The 16,686-nt window shown below is 43.7% G+C and overlaps 1 protein-coding gene across 1 annotated transcript; it reads left to right on the top strand.

Annotated features, from left to right (window-relative positions):
• Window positions 1–1,112: 1,112 nt before the first annotated feature.
• LOC134540336 (uncharacterized) lies at window positions 1,113–16,674 on the top strand. The gene is made up of 5 exons (XM_063382999.1): window positions 1,113–1,257; window positions 5,110–5,285; window positions 9,771–9,994; window positions 10,031–10,138; window positions 13,716–16,674. The coding sequence occupies exons 1-5, from the start codon at window positions 1,113–1,115 to the stop codon at window positions 14,050–14,052; spliced, it is 990 nt and encodes a 329-aa protein (XP_063239069.1). The 3' UTR covers window positions 14,053–16,674.
• Window positions 16,675–16,686: the final 12 nt, after the last annotated feature.

Genomic DNA, 16,686 nt, shown 5'->3' with positions numbered 1-16,686 from the left:
CCAATGAGAAACACCCGACCAAAACTTTATCAAATCACAGGCTGCTACATTGGGATGCCTCAACAAGACAGCAGCCAATGAGTGGGTGGCATTTGACCGAGTGTATGTAGATCTATGGAGTTCATCCTGCAGGTCATATGAACCCGCGAATTTTTCCGGTCCCTAGCCATGACTAGGGACCGGAAAAATTCGCGGATTGAATGACCTCTAGGATAGCCTCCATTATCCTCTGCATTTCTCAAGTAAACACGCGTGTTCATTTGGTACTAAATTGTGAGGCGTCTCCACTGGGTAGCTTGTGATTCGACCCTTCTTTGGTCGAAGGTCTCTCATTGGCCCAGAGAGTTCCAGTCAAACTGTGAGCCAATAGCAGAACCAGGCAGAAATGTACACAAGTTTGAATTTCAGCCTATCACGAAATGAATCCGCGAATTTTTCCGTGTCCCTAGCCATGACTCTTAGAAAAGCGTTTTGTGAAATATACCTTGACATGAAATTGAAATCGCGAAATACAGGTGTCCCTGTAGGTATATAACTAGAGACCGGAAAAATTCGCGGGTTCGATGACCTACAGGATAGACTCCAATATCCTCTACACACTCGGGCAAATGCCATCTGTACATTGGCTGCTGACTTGTGAGTCGTCTCGACTGAGTGGCCTGTGATTCGGCACTTCTATCAGTGAGGGTCTCTAATTGGCCCTCAGTCCTCCAGATTAACAGCGAACCAATGGCAGAAGCAGCACTAAGGTATAATTACTTGAATTTCAGCATGACACGGAATGAACCCGCGAATGTTCCGGGGTCTCTAGGTGTAACTGTTTGAAATTGTAGGCTGTGGTGAAATGTCTCTAAGGTAGTGAGTGCCCTCCTCGACTCGAAGGGGGTGATGGTGTGGTGGGACGTGTCTCGCAGGATGGCGAAGCGCGGCATGTCCCCGACCTGGTGGAGGCGTGCCGCCTCGTGGACCGTGCCGGGCTGAGCTCGGACGACGAGGAGGAGGAAGAGGAGGAGGAAGAAGAAGAGCCCCCGGACCAGCAGCAGGTGGTGGGGGCGGAGGAGGAGGAGGAGGAGGAGGAGGAGGGCCAAGGCAGAGCCCGGGAGGAGCAGGACATGGGTCAGAGGTCGTCCTCCTTCCTGAGGCGCTCCTCCCGGCCCAAGATCTCGCTGACGTGGGTGCTGCGCGGCGACCCGGCGGCCGCCGACAACAACAACAAGGGCGAGGTGCCCGAGGAGCCGGCCGCGGACCGGACCCGAGGTGGGTCCCCAATCCCTCACCGCGGTGACCGGCAGGGGCGACTGAATTGTTGCCCCTTGGAAGGGCAGCCCATCAGGATTTTTCTGACAGTGGTGTTTTTGAAAGCTTGTCTGAATTGTTGCCGCATTGGATGAGCAGCCCTTCAGGATTTTTCTGATAGTGGTTAGTTTGTAAAGTGACCTAACCTTACCTAACCTTACCTAATCTAACCTAACCTAACCTAACCTAAACTAACCACTGTCAGAAAAATCCTGAAGGGCTGCTCATCCAAGGGGCAACAATTCAGACAACCTTTCAAAAACACCACTGTCAGAAAAATCCTGATGGGCTGCCCATCCAAAGGGGCAACAATTCAGACAACCTTTCAAAAAAACACCACTGTCAGAAAAATCCTGATGGGCTGCCCATCCAAAGGGGCAACAATTCAGACAACCTTTCAAAAACACCACTGTAAGAAAAATCCTGATGGGCTGCCCATCCAATGGGGCAACAATTCAGACAACCTTTCAAAAAAACACCACTGTCAGAAAAATCCTGATGGGCTGCCCATCCAATGGGGCAACAATTCGGACAACCTTACAAAAACACCACTGTAAGAAAAATCCTGATGGGCTGCCCATCCAATGGGGCAACAATTCAGACAACCTTTCAAAAACACCACTGTCGGAAAAATCCTGATGGGCTGCCCATCCAATGGGGCAACAATTCAGACAACCTTTCAAAAACACCACTGTCAGAAAAATCCTGATGGGCTGCCCATCCAATGGGGCAACAATTCAGACAACCTTTCAAAAACACCACTGTCAGAAAAATCCTGATGGGCTGCCCATCCAATGGGGCAACGATTCAGACAACCTTTCAAAAACACCACTGTCAGAAAAATCCTGATGGGCTGCTCATCCAAGGGGCAACAATTCAGACAACCTTTCAAAAACACCACTGTAAGAAAAATCCTGATGGGCTGCCCATCCAATGGGGAAAAAATTCAGACAACCTTTCAAAAACACCACTGTAAGAAAAATCCTGATGGGCTGCCCATCCAATGGGGCAACAATTCAGACAACCTTTCAAAAACACCACTGTCAGAAAAATCCTGATGGGCTGCCCATCCAATGGGGCAACAATTCAGACAACCTTTCAAAAACACCACTGTCAGAAAAATCCTGATGGGCTGCCCATCCAATGGGGCAACAATTCAGACAACCTTTCAAAAACACCACTGTCAGAAAAATCCTGATGGGCTGCCCATCCAATGGGGCAACAATTCAGACAACCTTTCAAAAACACCACTGTCAGAAAAATCCTGATGGGCTGCTCATCCAAGGGGCAACAATTCAGACAACCTTTCAAAAACACCACTGTAAGAAAAATCCTGATGGGCTGCCCTTCCAAGGGGCAAGATTTAGGATTATTTAAACACTTAAAGAAACATGTTTTCAGAAATTGTATGGGCTGCCCTTCCAGTCGCTGTGCAAACAAACCATTGCCAGAAAAATCCTGAAGGGCTGCCTATCCAAGGGGCAACAATTCAGCTCCCCTGACCAGCAGATACACTTGCAACACGGACACTCGGACAAGTAAATTCAACACGCGATTATTTTTAATAACGCCGAGCGTGATAAATAGGACCCCGGGGATTTCGCGAATTCTTCTGGCCTCAGGATAGAATTCAAAGTCGTATTAGGTGTGCTCAACCCATGTTAGCTTTCCCATTGGTTGATTTCTTAACGAGAAGACTTTTTATCCTTGATAATTATTGACACTAGGTACCTGATTGGCTCACTTCTCTCCGAGCTGGGCATCTCTTTGGCTCAAGGTCGTATAGGGGCGTGTCCGAGTAACTGAGGTCCAATCACGGACACAGTGCGAGAGTGTGAAGGTTTCCATTTTAACTCGCGACTTTATGAATACGCGAAATTGTATGAATATGCGAATTGTATTTTCAACTAAATTTCTGGATTCGAATATCACACTAAGTTTCCCCACCCTCGCCGCTAGAATTCGCTGCCAGGAGCGGAACAGAAATTTTTTAAATGTGCAATGAAACGGCTCCGATGAAAGCGAAAAAAAAAAAAAAAAATACTCTGAAAAAAAATATTGCCCTTGTCGTTAAAAAAATTTACAATTAACAGTTAGTACCATAAAGTTTCCTTTCGGATTTTGTGAAGTTTAGTTCGTGCATCCACCACAGATGGCAGCACGAAATTACTCCTACTAAATTCCGTATACCAAGAGCTAGGATGTTACACATCAAAAACTTCAGGATTATAAACTTTACCTGTTCACCCACGAGCAAAAAAGGTTGAGTATATCCAGCGCGAATGTCCAGTTTATGATTGAATCAGTGATCGCTAATTCCAGCCAATGGAAACGGGTGAGAATGCAGCCATGTTATGTAAACTTAATTTTTGTATTTGTTAAAATCGTCTGCGTTTTGAAGTGCATTTCGGTTAGGAATTATTTCCAATCGATAATTTTACCAAAGAAATCAGTTTTACCCGTGGTGAAATTGGTTATGTAGCTACTTGAAATACCAGACTTATGACTACGAGTGGTACCTAAAAATTGCAACATTTTTGATCGTAAACTAGAATTTGTACACAAATTAGAATCAAAAACATTTAACTTTAAATACTATTTCATGTAATGCTAATATATCTTTAGCTACCAAAATGTTTATATTTGTAAATACATTTTTATAGATTTTTTACAATAGCATATATAAACCAGAAACATCTCAGGATAATCAATTTTGAGAGCATAAAACAAAATAATGATTCCCATAAGAGCTTTTTTTTTTAACGTTTCGTGCAATTGTTCCTAAGTATCTTATCGTTTCATAACAATATGCTAATAATTCTGTATTTCCTACTATCTTCGTACTGCATCATAACATGATTTCTCCAAGGATATATTTTCTCGTACCCACAACCTGATTGGTGCTTCCCATAATCTATTCTTGAATAAAAATATAAAATATAACGATATCTGTTAATTCTTAAGTCAACAACAGGTTTGTTTTAATCAAACAAATATTTGTTTATATATGGCGTAAAAAATATTTACTTGTTGTAACAAAATACTTTGTTAGCTTAACCAAACTCGGTAAGTAACAAAAATCACTCAAACAAATTTCATATTAAAATTAATTAAATTTACCATTACTTATAGAAAGCAGCGCTAAAGGTATAATTACTTATTTGAATTTTAGCATATAACGGAAATTAATCCGCGAATTTTGCAGGTCTCTACCCGCATACATAAATCCTGGCTACGCCCCTGGCTTGAATTAACAAATTTATATTTATTTCGCCATATACAAACAAGGCAAAATTTTATTTCTCTCAGTGTAGTTCCCATGTTCCCGCTTTATACGGGGGGGGGGGGGGGGGGGCATGCTTCTTAACACCATCCATAACACAAATCCTGGCTACGCCACTGCCTTGAATTAACAAATTTATATTTTTTCGCCATATACAAACAAGGCAAAATTTTCTTTCTCTCAGTGTAGTTCCCGTGTTCCCGCTTTATACGGGGGGGGGGGGGGGGGGCATGCTTCTTAACACCCCCCAATACACAAATCCTGGCTACGCCACTGCCTTGAATTAACAAATTTATATTTATTTCGCTATATACAAACAAAGGCAAAAACAAATTCTTTCTCTCGGTGATAGTTCCCGTGTTCCCGCTTTAATACGTGGGGGGGGGGGGGGGGAAGCATGCTTCTTAACACCCCCCCCCCCCCCCATAACACAAATCCTGGCTACGCCACTGCCTTGAATTAACAAATTTATATTTATTTTCGCCATATACAAACAAAGGCAAACAATTCCTCCGTGTTGCGTGCCTTAGACGCGGGGCCGAAGGCGGCGACCCCCCCGCCCAAGAGGACGTTGTCGGAGCCGGCGCTGGCCGCCTGCGGGGTCGGCAGGGAGCGAGCGAGGCACCGCCGCCCGCGCGCGCCGCGTCACCGGCCCAAGGCGCGCTTCGGCTACGAGATACAGGACGTGGACGGCTTCCTCTCCAAGGTCAGTCAGTCTCCCCCCCTGCTGCTCGGACAAGCAACCCCCCACCAAAACCCGGCCTTTGTTGAGCCTTTGAATATATATATATACTGTATAGAAGTCGCCAGCCCAGGTTAAAATTTCGAATACGGTTTTGAGGTAGTTGGTTAATTCACCGCCCGCAATCGCCACCATCTCTAGGGGCATCGACTTGTGGTGGTCCCTGGCGGACAAGTGTCGAACTCTTCAAACACCCCTTTCCCCTCCCGTTGAACGACCTTGAGCTGCAGTGAATGATAGGTGGGGGGGGGGGGGGGGGTGCGGGGAATGACAGCGGGCGACAGTGCTGCGCTCTAACGTGTAAATAACAACTAAGACGATACAGGGCGTTACGGCAGCGCACTGCAGCGGTGAAGTTCCCAAGCTTCTCATCATACGCTTCTGAAAAACGTAGAGTAAATCCTATCCACTCGCGACTTCTATACAGTATATATATATTCAAAGGTTGAGCTTATGAATAGAGACCCGTGAATTTCGCGGATTCATTTCGTGTTATGCGAAAATTCAAATAATTATACCTTAGTGATGCTTCTGTCATTGGTTCTCTGTTAATCTGGAGGACTGAGGGCCAATTAGAGACCCATCACTCATAGAAATATCGAATCACAGGCCACCCAGTCGAGACGACTCACAAGTCAGCAGCCAATGAACAGTTGGCGTTTGCCCGAGTGTGTAGAGGATGTTGGAGTGTATCCTGGAGGTCATTGAATCCGTGATATTCACGGGTCTCTACTTATGAATAGTGACTGGAAAATTTCGCGTATCCAACGACCTCCAGGATAGACTACACGATCCTGAGCACACCCGGGCAAACGTCACCTGTTCGTTGGCTACTGACTTGCTGTGAGGCGTCTCAACTGGGAGACTCGTGATTCGATACTGCTTCGACTGAGGGTCTATAGTTGGCCCACAGTCCTCCAGGTCAACAGTGAACCAATGCCAGAAGTTGCATTAAGGTATAATTATTTGAATTTTACCATAACACGAAATGAATCCGCGAATTTTCCGTGTCTCTACTTATGAAGCATGATGTTGTGACACAGATGGTTATGCTAGGCTCTTTATCTGGAAGTAAGACTGGTAAATGAAAGGTGTTAGCATGCAAAAGTGGGTTAACCCATAAATATTCAGAACCGAGTAAATTGAACTCAAAATTTGAACACACAAAGGATGAGATTGCGACAGTTGGTTGAATGTTTGGCCTCCGTGGCACAGTAACTTGGAATGTCGATTAAATAATTTTTTGTTTAATATAGTGCTATTTCACCTACACAGCTATGCCAATAACTAGAGACCGGAAAAATTCGAGAATTCATTTCGTGATAGGCTAAAATACAAATAGTTATACCTCAGTGCTGCCTCTGCCATTGGTTCACAACTCACCTGGATGACTCTGGGCCAATGAGAAACGCCCGACCAATGCTTTATCGAATGACAGGCTGCTACGTTGGGACGTCTCACAAGACAGCAGCCAATGAGTGGATGACATTTGGCCGAGTGTACGTAGAACTATGGAGTTCATCCTGCAGGTCATTGAAACCGCGAATTTTTCCGGTCCCTAGTTATGCTAGGCTCTTTATCTGGAAGTAAGGCTAGTAAATACTATATTGATTCAACAAACATTGAGGCCCATAAGAAGACACAAAGTTTTCAAAGATGTAGCAAAAGGTTGGAAAACATCAACTGCATTTCTCTTGCAGCTAGACACCGGGAAATTTCGTGATAGACTATAGAATCCAAGCTCGTTCACCTCCACGTTGCTTCAGTGACTGGACCTATTACTAAAATACTAAAACATATATTATAACACTAAGTATATGTTTATGATTTAGTTTTTGTTCAAACGACTGAAATCAGTCTGTAAATACTTTCTAAAAACAAACTTCAACCTTTTTGAGCTGATGCAACATTTAAGATCTAACAGTAAAAAATTAATCACGAAATTATTTTATTCAACATGGCGTCGAATATATGTAAACTAACAATTTGTTGCCTCTCTACAGTATGACTAACGCTGCGCTATCTCTACATTTCAATATTAACTAAGTGTTGTCAAAATTGTATCTAATGCCAGGATTCTAACATAGTTTTTTTTAAGTTGTCATTATTTCTTTCAGGACTATAATGTAACATAAAGTATTAAATGATAGTTGAACTATTGTAAAGTATTTTTTTTTTAATACTATGCACGCTGTAAATCTGTGGTGTTCACGAAAGCAATAGGCACGGATGAATAACGTGGGTCCACCATCTTTTTAGTGATATCCGAGACTTCCACAGAATGGCAGCACCGTGTTTACAAATCGACTTAGGTTCCGTTCCTACCGAATGCCGTACACCGACGAGAGTTAAAATGTTTCACACATCAAAAAATTCTGCTCGAACATGGCTTGTTTGCTTGAACTGCCGAACGGAACACGCGGAATTCTCGTCCCTCCCAAGGAGTGGACCCTGAGTGGCGTTTAAGTGGCCCGCCTCGTCAGAGGTGTACCTGTGTTGGCGAGGCGGAATGATAAGCGCGACGCTCGCTGGTGCTTCTAGCGCGGTGTCGCCTCTGGACTGGCGCGCAGTCTTCTCGTCGTCACAGGACAACTGTGAAACTTGAGCGGTGACCGTAACATTACATGGCGGGGAAATGAAGATAAAAGGTGGTAATGCAAGTCCCTTAAGTGCTTTCAAGAATCTGTACCGGTTGTTTTACGCCTAAAAAAATCACTCTGGAAAAAAATGCGTTTCAGCCATTTTTAACTCTTCTAAAACTACACAGTTTAAAAACTTAATTCCAAATCAAAAGTATACTTTTCGGCCCTCAGCGAACTCTTAAATGCTTTTCGTAAGCAGACCCCGACTCGGATATCTCGAGTAGTTAACAAATCGCGTTGTTTGTCCTGAAGAGCTCTGCGCACCACGTGTGTGTGCCCGGATGGGCGGGGGCCCTTAACGCCGAGTTCGTCGACCGTAGAGCCGGCACTCGCTGAACGAGCGGCGGCGGCCAATGAGGGTCAGAGTTATGTGAGTGGGAGAAGGGGAGGGGAGGGGGTGGAGAGAGAGAGCGGAGTCCGCGCACTCGGGCTAAACTACAATCTGCTCGGTTGCCCCCTTAATGACGCGGCCTCCAACCCGGTCATTTGGCGGAGGTTCCCTCATCAAGAACCGGACCGCCCCGCCCGTGCGTATATTCCTGTGCGCGGAACTGTAATTACACTCTTACCTTCAGTTCGGATTACGTCCGCCGTGCTTCTCCGAGAGACACACATTCCGCCTCGGATTGAACGGGGCATGCCCCTCTTAAACTTCAGTTCCTTATTTACTTAATTTAATTTAACTCTCGAAGTTGTACTTATTTAGAGCGCGTTGCGGGTGAAATGCTAGCGTGAAACGAGCCGAAGTCGTCCGTATAGCAGACACGCGTGTCATGCACATGCACCCGTATATGTTCGCTTTCGTGAACATCTGAGGATTTACCAAGACTATTGGCGTACAGTTTTATTTTGTCGAGCGAAACTGTAGCCATAAAAGTTGACTCAGGGTAAGAAGTGGTTACGCTGGCCACGGCGTACAGTTTTTGTTTTGTCGAGCGAAACTGTAGCCCTGAAAGTTGACTCGGAGTAAGTGGTTATGCTGGCCACGGCGTACAGTTTTTGTTTTGTCGAGTGAAACTGTAGCCCTGAAAGTTGACTCGGAGTAAGTGGTTACGCTGGCCACGGCGTACAGTTTTATTTTGTCGAGCGAAACTGTAGCCCTGAAAGTTGACTCGGAGTAAGTGGTTACGCTGGCCACGGCGTACAGTTTTATTTTGTCGAGCGAAACTGTAGCCATAAAAGTTGACTCAGGGTAAGAAGTGGTTACGCTGGCCACGGCGTACAGTTTTATTTTGTCGAGCGAAACTGTAGCCATAAAAGTTGACTCAGGGTAAGAAGTGGTTACGCTGGCCACGGCATACAGTTTTATTTTGTCGAGCGAAACTGTAGCCGTGAAAGTTGACTCAGGGTAAGAAGTGGTTACGCTGGCCACGGCGTACAGTTTTTGTTTTGTCGAGCGAAACTGTAGCCCTGAAAGTTGACTCGGAGTAAGTGGTTACGCTGGCCACGCCGTACAGTTTTTGTTTTGTCAAGCGAAACTGTAGCCATAAAAGTTGACTCAGGGTAAGAAGTGGTTACGCTGGCCACGGCGTACAGTTTTATTTTGTCGAGCGGAACTGTAGCCATAAAAGTTGACTCAGGGTAAGAAGTGGTTACGCTGGCCACGGCGTACAGTTTTATTTTGTCGAGCGGAACTGTAGCCATAAAAGTTGACTCAGGGTAAGAAGTGTTTACTCTGGCCACGGCGTACAGTTTTTGTTTTGTCGAGCGAAACTGTAGCCGTGAAAGTTGACTCGGAGTAAGCGGTTACGCTGGCCTCGGTCAGCCGTGAGAGAGAGGACTCGGAGGAAGCGGTGTGTGCACGCAGGCGTCCCTGGAGAAGCCGGCCAACATCCCCATGGTGCTGGCCTCGCCCTGCACGCTGTACCAGACGCGCTCCGGGGGCCGCCAGGACGAGGTGCCCCTGCCGCTGGGCATGGTCGTCAACGCCGTGTTCAAGAACCAGGCGTGGCTCTACGTGCAGACTCCGCACGCCGAGGAGGGCTACGTGAGCTGCGGCTCCTGCCTGCCGCTCGGCATCCTGCCGCCCTCGCAGCGCGGCGGCGGCGGCGGGGGCGGCGGGGGCAGGCGGCGCTCAGGCGCCAGGCCCGCCCCCTGCTGGGAGTCGCACGCGGACGTCTTCCCGCGACCCCTCGGCAACCGCACCGACAACGAGAAGCTGCGCGAAGGCACCAGGTGCGCAGGGGTTTACATCCCCGCGCCACGTTGTAATTGCATGGTTATTTCTTACGGGTCGTTACCACAACGCCGAACGTGCAATAACGCCGAACGCCAAATTGACCGGAACGCCGACAGTTATAGAAAACTGCTGTGTACCACAACTCCGAAATACAGTAACACCGAAAAATGTACCACAACCTAACCTAACCTAGGCTAGCCTAACCTAACCTAACCTAACCTAACCTAACCTAACCTAACCTTTGTGGCAGTCCTGCAATGACATTTTTCGGCGTTGTGGTACACAGCAGTTTTCTAGCTGTCGGCGTTGTAGTCAATTTGGCATTCGGCGTTATGGTTTTCGGGGTTATTGTACGTTCGGCGTTGTGGTATTTCGGCGTTGTGGTGCATCCCCTTTTCTTACCTACGCTCTTTTCAGAATGTTATTCAACCTGAAAATACAGGGATATAATCATGGTTACTATTTTATAAGTTCAAACTAAGCCTTTATTTATAAAATTAATTTTTTTGACGTGATAACGTCTTTTAAATCGATGAACGCCGGGGCTGCACTCACGGAAAAAAGTGTCACGTTCCGCCTGAGCCGAGCGTGCAAGGAACCGACCAACCACCGTGCAAGAAAATCTTCTATAATAATATCAAACAGGTTAAGGCGGGCTTTTTTAACTAATTGTCCGTGATTATCATTAAACTAATTATTTTTAATTAAATATAAAAAACTGTAAATAATATTTGAAAATTGAAAAGTATGCAATTTTTCATCAATGTTTTCTTATGACGTTATCACGTAAAATTATCGTCCGTGAACCGACTTTACAGACAACCCTTTTTTTTTTTTACTTTTAAATAACCACAGAGAGTATGTATATTTATTTCACACACTGGGATATAAATAAACGGGACTGGGACCTGGACCCAGGGGTCCACCCTGCCCCAAGCGCTGCTCCAGAAGGGGGGGGCGGTGGGGGCGATAGCCCCTCCCGAGACCAATTTTATTGATTAGTGTATATTTATGTTTACTTAAATATTTAATTTCATATGTTAAACTTTTATCTCGTCAAAAGTTGCATGGAGCTACTAAGGTTCTGTATTTGAAACCTGTAATTTGTAAATAATATTCCAAGGTCAATATCTGACCACTTTCATTTTTTTTTTGCAACTACGACCTTTCTTTGTGCGATAGCCCCTCCCGAAAAGTCATCCTGAAGCTGCAATTGCCCAGTCCCATCCTTGTGGAGGGCATGCCCCGCCCTGACTTGTTCCAGGAAATACGTTTATTTCATAACAGTGTACATTAAACTAATTACTTCGTTTTCCAATCCAGTGGCAGCAAGGTCCTAGACAACATTTTCAAATTTGAAAATAAGACTTTTCATAAAATTACACACGTCGCATTAAACGCTGGGTTTATTCTGAAAACTATAAGTTAAGTAAACCATTAGTAAATTAAATTTTTTATGAATAAAAAAACCAAGTAATATAGTATATTGTGTATTTTGGTGCAACAAGTTCGTAGTTGTGATTAATTATAAGCCGACGTGGGAGACGATTACATTCGCCTGCAGATTTGTAACGTTTTACATTAACATATCGAGTTGTGATGTACTGTATTAACACAATTTTAATCTTAATTAATTTTTGTGATCAATAAATTTGTGCACAATAAATTACCCTGAAAAATGTGTGAGCTGAGTTGAGGAGTTATGGAGCTGTGGATACGGGAGTACTCAAAGAAAACCCACAAGCCACGCTAACTTCCAACATTTTTCACCACTTGTGAAAAACCTGAGTTTGACCCTGCCGGGAATCGAACCCTGATCAACCTGAATATCGTTTACACTTTTGCAAAGTACTATGGATTTTTATTAATTATTACTGGTTTATACGTCCAGTTACTGAACTACGTATTTATTACGAATACTGAGAAACTTACGGACGTCTCAAAATCATCTCATTCATCTCTTGTAATAAGGAGGTTAAATCCTTTGGAAAGTACTTAACATGTACATGCAAAAAAATAATAATTCTGAACCTAATGTTAACTTTGAAAAAATATGACATTTTTTATATTTCTTGATGAATGGGATATCTCGTTTCTGTTTAGAAGTGATGTAAATTATTTTGCACAAAAGTGATTACTGATATGGGTTTGCCTGATAGTTGGGTGGGGTGAGATTTTGAATTATGTATTATGGACATTTTTGCAATGATGTGAAAAAATAATAATTATTATTGTTATATAATCATGTTCATAAAAAGGATTTGTTAATAAAAATAATTTATTTGGAATTGTTTTTCTTGTGGTATATTATTTATTGAATAATGTAGGGATTGCAGTAAGGGGGGGGGGGGGGACGATAGACTCTCGCATGGGCGTCTCTGGCCCAAAACGTTGGGGGGGGGGGGGGGGGGGGGATTGACATAAAATAAATTTATTTATTTATGTGCTAGTACCTCCGTCAAGTTAAGTATAAAATGTTCGTTTATTTTCAAACTATGCTTTGTATGTAATTTTTTATTTGACACCTGATCTACTTCTATATGCCATCACTAGGGACACCTGTATTTCGCGAATACATTTCGTGTCAAGGTATTTCAACAAAACACTGTAGCTTTTCTCCTGTGGTTATTGGCTGAAGTCGGTGAGAGGTGTCGTCCCGCTCTTGACGGGACCGATGAGAATGTGGTCACCGTACTGCTGCACCCTCACAATTTGCCATGACTCTTAGAAAAAAGGCCACAGTGTTTTGTGAAATACCTTGACACGAAACGAAATCGCGAAATACAGGTGTCCCTTAGCCATCACTGTAAATACGTGTATTTAATAAACATGAAGATAGTATAAATCAGGGGCGCAACAACAGGGGGGGGGGGGGGTGTAAGGGTATTTCCCCCCCCCCCCCCTCCGAAACCTTTAAGTGGGGGCAAACGGGGGCAAAGAAAGTGCTGTGTATTCAATTTTTAGATAATAAAACTGCTTAAATAGCACCATTTTCCACCTTGAAATACAAATTTTCCCGGGGGAGGAATCCCGGACCCCCCGCTTCAATAGGGGGGATCGACGATTCTTTATAATAAGGTATATTGCCCCCCCCCCCCCCTCCCTTTTGGAAATTTAGTTGTTGAGCCCCTGGTATGAATGTGAATGCTGGATGTAATGGGGGGACTGGACTGTAACCAGGGCCGGTGCAAGGTGAATTGGCACCCTAGGCGAAAAACCTTAATGCCCCCACCCCCCTCCAACAGGACACCCCAAAAAAAAAATTTCCTTGCCTCAAAACACATCATGTAAGCCTAAGATTTTGTCAACAATGAAATGTAGCAGGCTTGTTTTTTTTTACTTATTACAAATCATAAACAGGTCACCGTGGACTTAAAATAATTACTTATATCAATATAAACATTCCAAACTGTTACAAAAATCCATTTTCATCTAGTTTCAATAATCGTTAAACATGTTGTATCAGCTGTTATGTGTCGTGCTGCGCCGCCCAGAGCTACTTGGCACCCTAGGCGGTTGCCTGGTTCGCCTATATGGACGCGCCGGCCCTGACTGTAACGCGCGCCCCGGCAGGTCGGAGTGCGGCGGCGGAGGTCGCTGCCACCGCAAGGCGCGGCCCGAGAGGGACGCAGTGTCCGCGTGCGGAGAGCGCAGCGTGGACCGGCTGTACCTGCGCGCCGCCGCCAGCGCCAAGCAGCGCGGCGCCAACACCTCCTCCTCCACCACCACCACCACCCTGCTCGTGGTGCGCTCCGACTACCGCAGCAAGGGCCGCAACACGCTGTCCGTGGCCAAGGGCGACGTCGTGGCGCTCGTCAGCGGCCACCTCAAGGACTGGTTCTGGGTGCGCAGCCGCGACGGCGAGGAGGGCTTCATCCCGTCCGTTGTGGCGGGCCACGGCTTCCTGTGACGCCTCCCGTCTCTGGAGGCTTCCCTCCTGGTTCTTGTGGCCACGCGATTCCGCTGGAGGCTTCCCTCCTGTCCACAGCAACGGTCCACGGTTCCTGCTTGCAAGGCCTCCTCCTGTTGGTAATGACCACGCAATGTTTTGTTCGTCACCAAGAGCAACGCACAACCTTATCTGCAACCACAACTGCAAATAAGGCCTTCTTTCTGTTTGTACCGGCGAGCTGCAGGATTCCATGACCGCACGACATTCTGAGGCAGTTTTCCACCCAACTACAACTTCACGCAAGGCCTCCTATTGGTAATGATGGTTCACAGGTTCTTGCGACCACGCAGTGTTTTGTTCTTCACCAAGAGCAGCACCTTATTTGCGACCACAGTTACAACTGCAAATAACGCCTTCTTCTGTTTGTACTGGCGAGCCGCAGGATTCTACAACCGCACGACATTCTGGGGCAGTTTCCCACCCAGCTGCAACTTCGCACAAGGCTTCCTCCTGTTGGTAGCAGTTGGTAGCAGTGGATTATTTCTGTGACCATACAACATCTTGTTCTTCAATAACACGCACGGTTTCTTCAACCGCAGTCCTGACTGCAGTGTCTACTGTGATAATTCACGGGTTTCTGCGGTCACACGAAAATTCTGTTCTTCGCCCAGAACTTAAGACTTGTTAAGTGACCAGGGTCTGTCCATCAGTTGCAGCGAGGATTGGTTGCACACCCACACTTGAAACTGCGCCTTCCTCAAGTTAAGTTGGTAGTGGTGGTGTTTGTTCTTCGCTAAGAACGTGTAAGTACTGTTTCTATGACCATAGTCTCAGCTGCAAAGAAGTCGTCCTCCTGTCCGTAATCGTGGTCCACGTGTTCTTACGTTCCTGTGTTCATGCAACGTCCTATTCTTCACTAAGGTCTATGTTTTGACCCTGGTAATAAACCAAATTGAAGATGTTTAATATTATAAAGCAATCAAGTGCTGATGTGGTGAACATAGGCAACAGCCACCTCGAAGATTAATTTTACACCCGTAACTCAATAAAAAAAAAATTATTCTTGTTGGCTCTGGTTCTGTGACATGATAAGCCAGCCATTGCAAATACCTGCAATACTTCACCTGCCTGTTTTTACAAATCAACATGTTTAAGCTGGGAAAAATTGTGCAAGTTTTTTTTAAACTAATTTAGTGTTCATGTTAATCGAACCACAGGTAATCAACCCATTGACTTTTCCCGAAGGTAACATAAGATGTTCAGTCTTTAAGAACTTGCTCAGTCCAAAAACTGTCACTTAGTATATAACTTAGACATTTACCCCAATGTTTAACAATTTATAAATTGTAATTCTGTGCCTTGAATATTCCGTCCATGTGATGCAAGATAATTTTCAAAACTTGGAACAAATGTGTTAAAAATGTGACTGTTTTTGTTTACCTGGAAAATTTTATAAATTTTTTAAAAAGTGAATAATTATTAACACTAACATTAGTCAGCAGGAAAAATTATTCATAAGGATATTGGGTAAAGATTTTTTACTCCACTTCTTATAGCTTTAAAGTTTTTTTACACAGTAATATATTACATTTTTACTAACTTGAATAAAAACTGGAAGTTAGTGTACCTACATAAAAATAAAATCACACAAAATGTTTAAGTAATTACAACTTAATTAAGAACGATAATGATTTTATATACACACCATTGAAGATATGTTTCAAGAAAATATTTGAAGTGTGACCTGTTATATTGATTTATTAATTTAATAATTTGAATTTGTGTATATATATTTAAAATATACATATGTAATTAATATGTTAAAACATAAAATACTAGATTTTTATGCTATAATAAACAGTTTATTATGCTATTCATTATAAAGTGAGTGATAGTAAAATGAGCGTGACTAAAAAAAAAGTAAGTCTAAAAAAGTCAAGACATTACACTTGTGAGAAAAAGACAAATTTTCATAAAAACATAGTGGAAGAGAAACTAATATTCTCTCGAGTGTGAGCAGTGTTCAGCCAAAGAAAAATAATAATTGCTGTGAATTACATGTGTTCTTAAGTGATTATGTGAACAATTTTTCTTCAAAATATTGTGATAAAAAAAACTGTGAAGCACATGGGATGCATGTTGCTGTAAGTACTGGATTTCACCATCGTAGTGAAAAAAAAAGTGCTATGTTGTTTTGTAAAAGCTATTGATTTATTTATTGAAGGCAAAAATAATAAATATCACTATAGCTTTTGAATTTCGAGTACCGTACACAGATTAATATGTACTATGTAATGTATGCCTATGCGAACATTCTGGACTTTCAATTCTTAAACTTTTTAAATAACAAACTTTCCTATTCCTCATGCAATATCTGATGCAGTAATTATGTCAGTGTAGAGTAATTATGTGAGTGTAGAGAATCTATTTAAAAAAAAGTTGCTTTCGTTTTGCTCACTTTCAGACAGGAATAGGACTTGACAATGATAAAAAACAGGACAGAGTATGAAGTGGCCAAAACAAACTTTCAGCAGTCGTCATCAAATATTACCTAATACATGTACTATAAGACAAAAAGCAGCATTTAGCTCTTAAAAATTGGATAAAATTCTCATCTTGTACACAGCAAAATACTGATATTTTAACAAACAT

Source organism: Bacillus rossius, chromosome 16 (assembly GCF_032445375.1).
Source record: "Bacillus rossius redtenbacheri isolate Brsri chromosome 16, Brsri_v3, whole genome shotgun sequence".
Classification (NCBI taxonomy): domain Eukaryota; kingdom Metazoa; phylum Arthropoda; class Insecta; order Phasmatodea; family Bacillidae; genus Bacillus; species Bacillus rossius.
This window is presented reverse-complemented; position numbering and strand designations above follow the sequence as displayed.

Coding starts and splice junctions, on each gene's coding strand:
- LOC134540336 (XM_063382999.1), top strand. CDS start 1,113: ATGGGTCAGAGGTCGTCCTCCTTCCTGAGGCGCTCCTCCCGGCCCAAG. Junction 5,286..9,770: donor TGGACGGCTTCCTCTCCAAG/GTCAGTCAGTCT, acceptor GTGTGCACGCAG/GCGTCCCTGGAGAAGCCGGC. Junction 10,139..13,715: donor AAGCTGCGCGAAGGCACCAG/GTGCGCAGGGGT, acceptor GCGCCCCGGCAG/GTCGGAGTGCGGCGGCGGAG.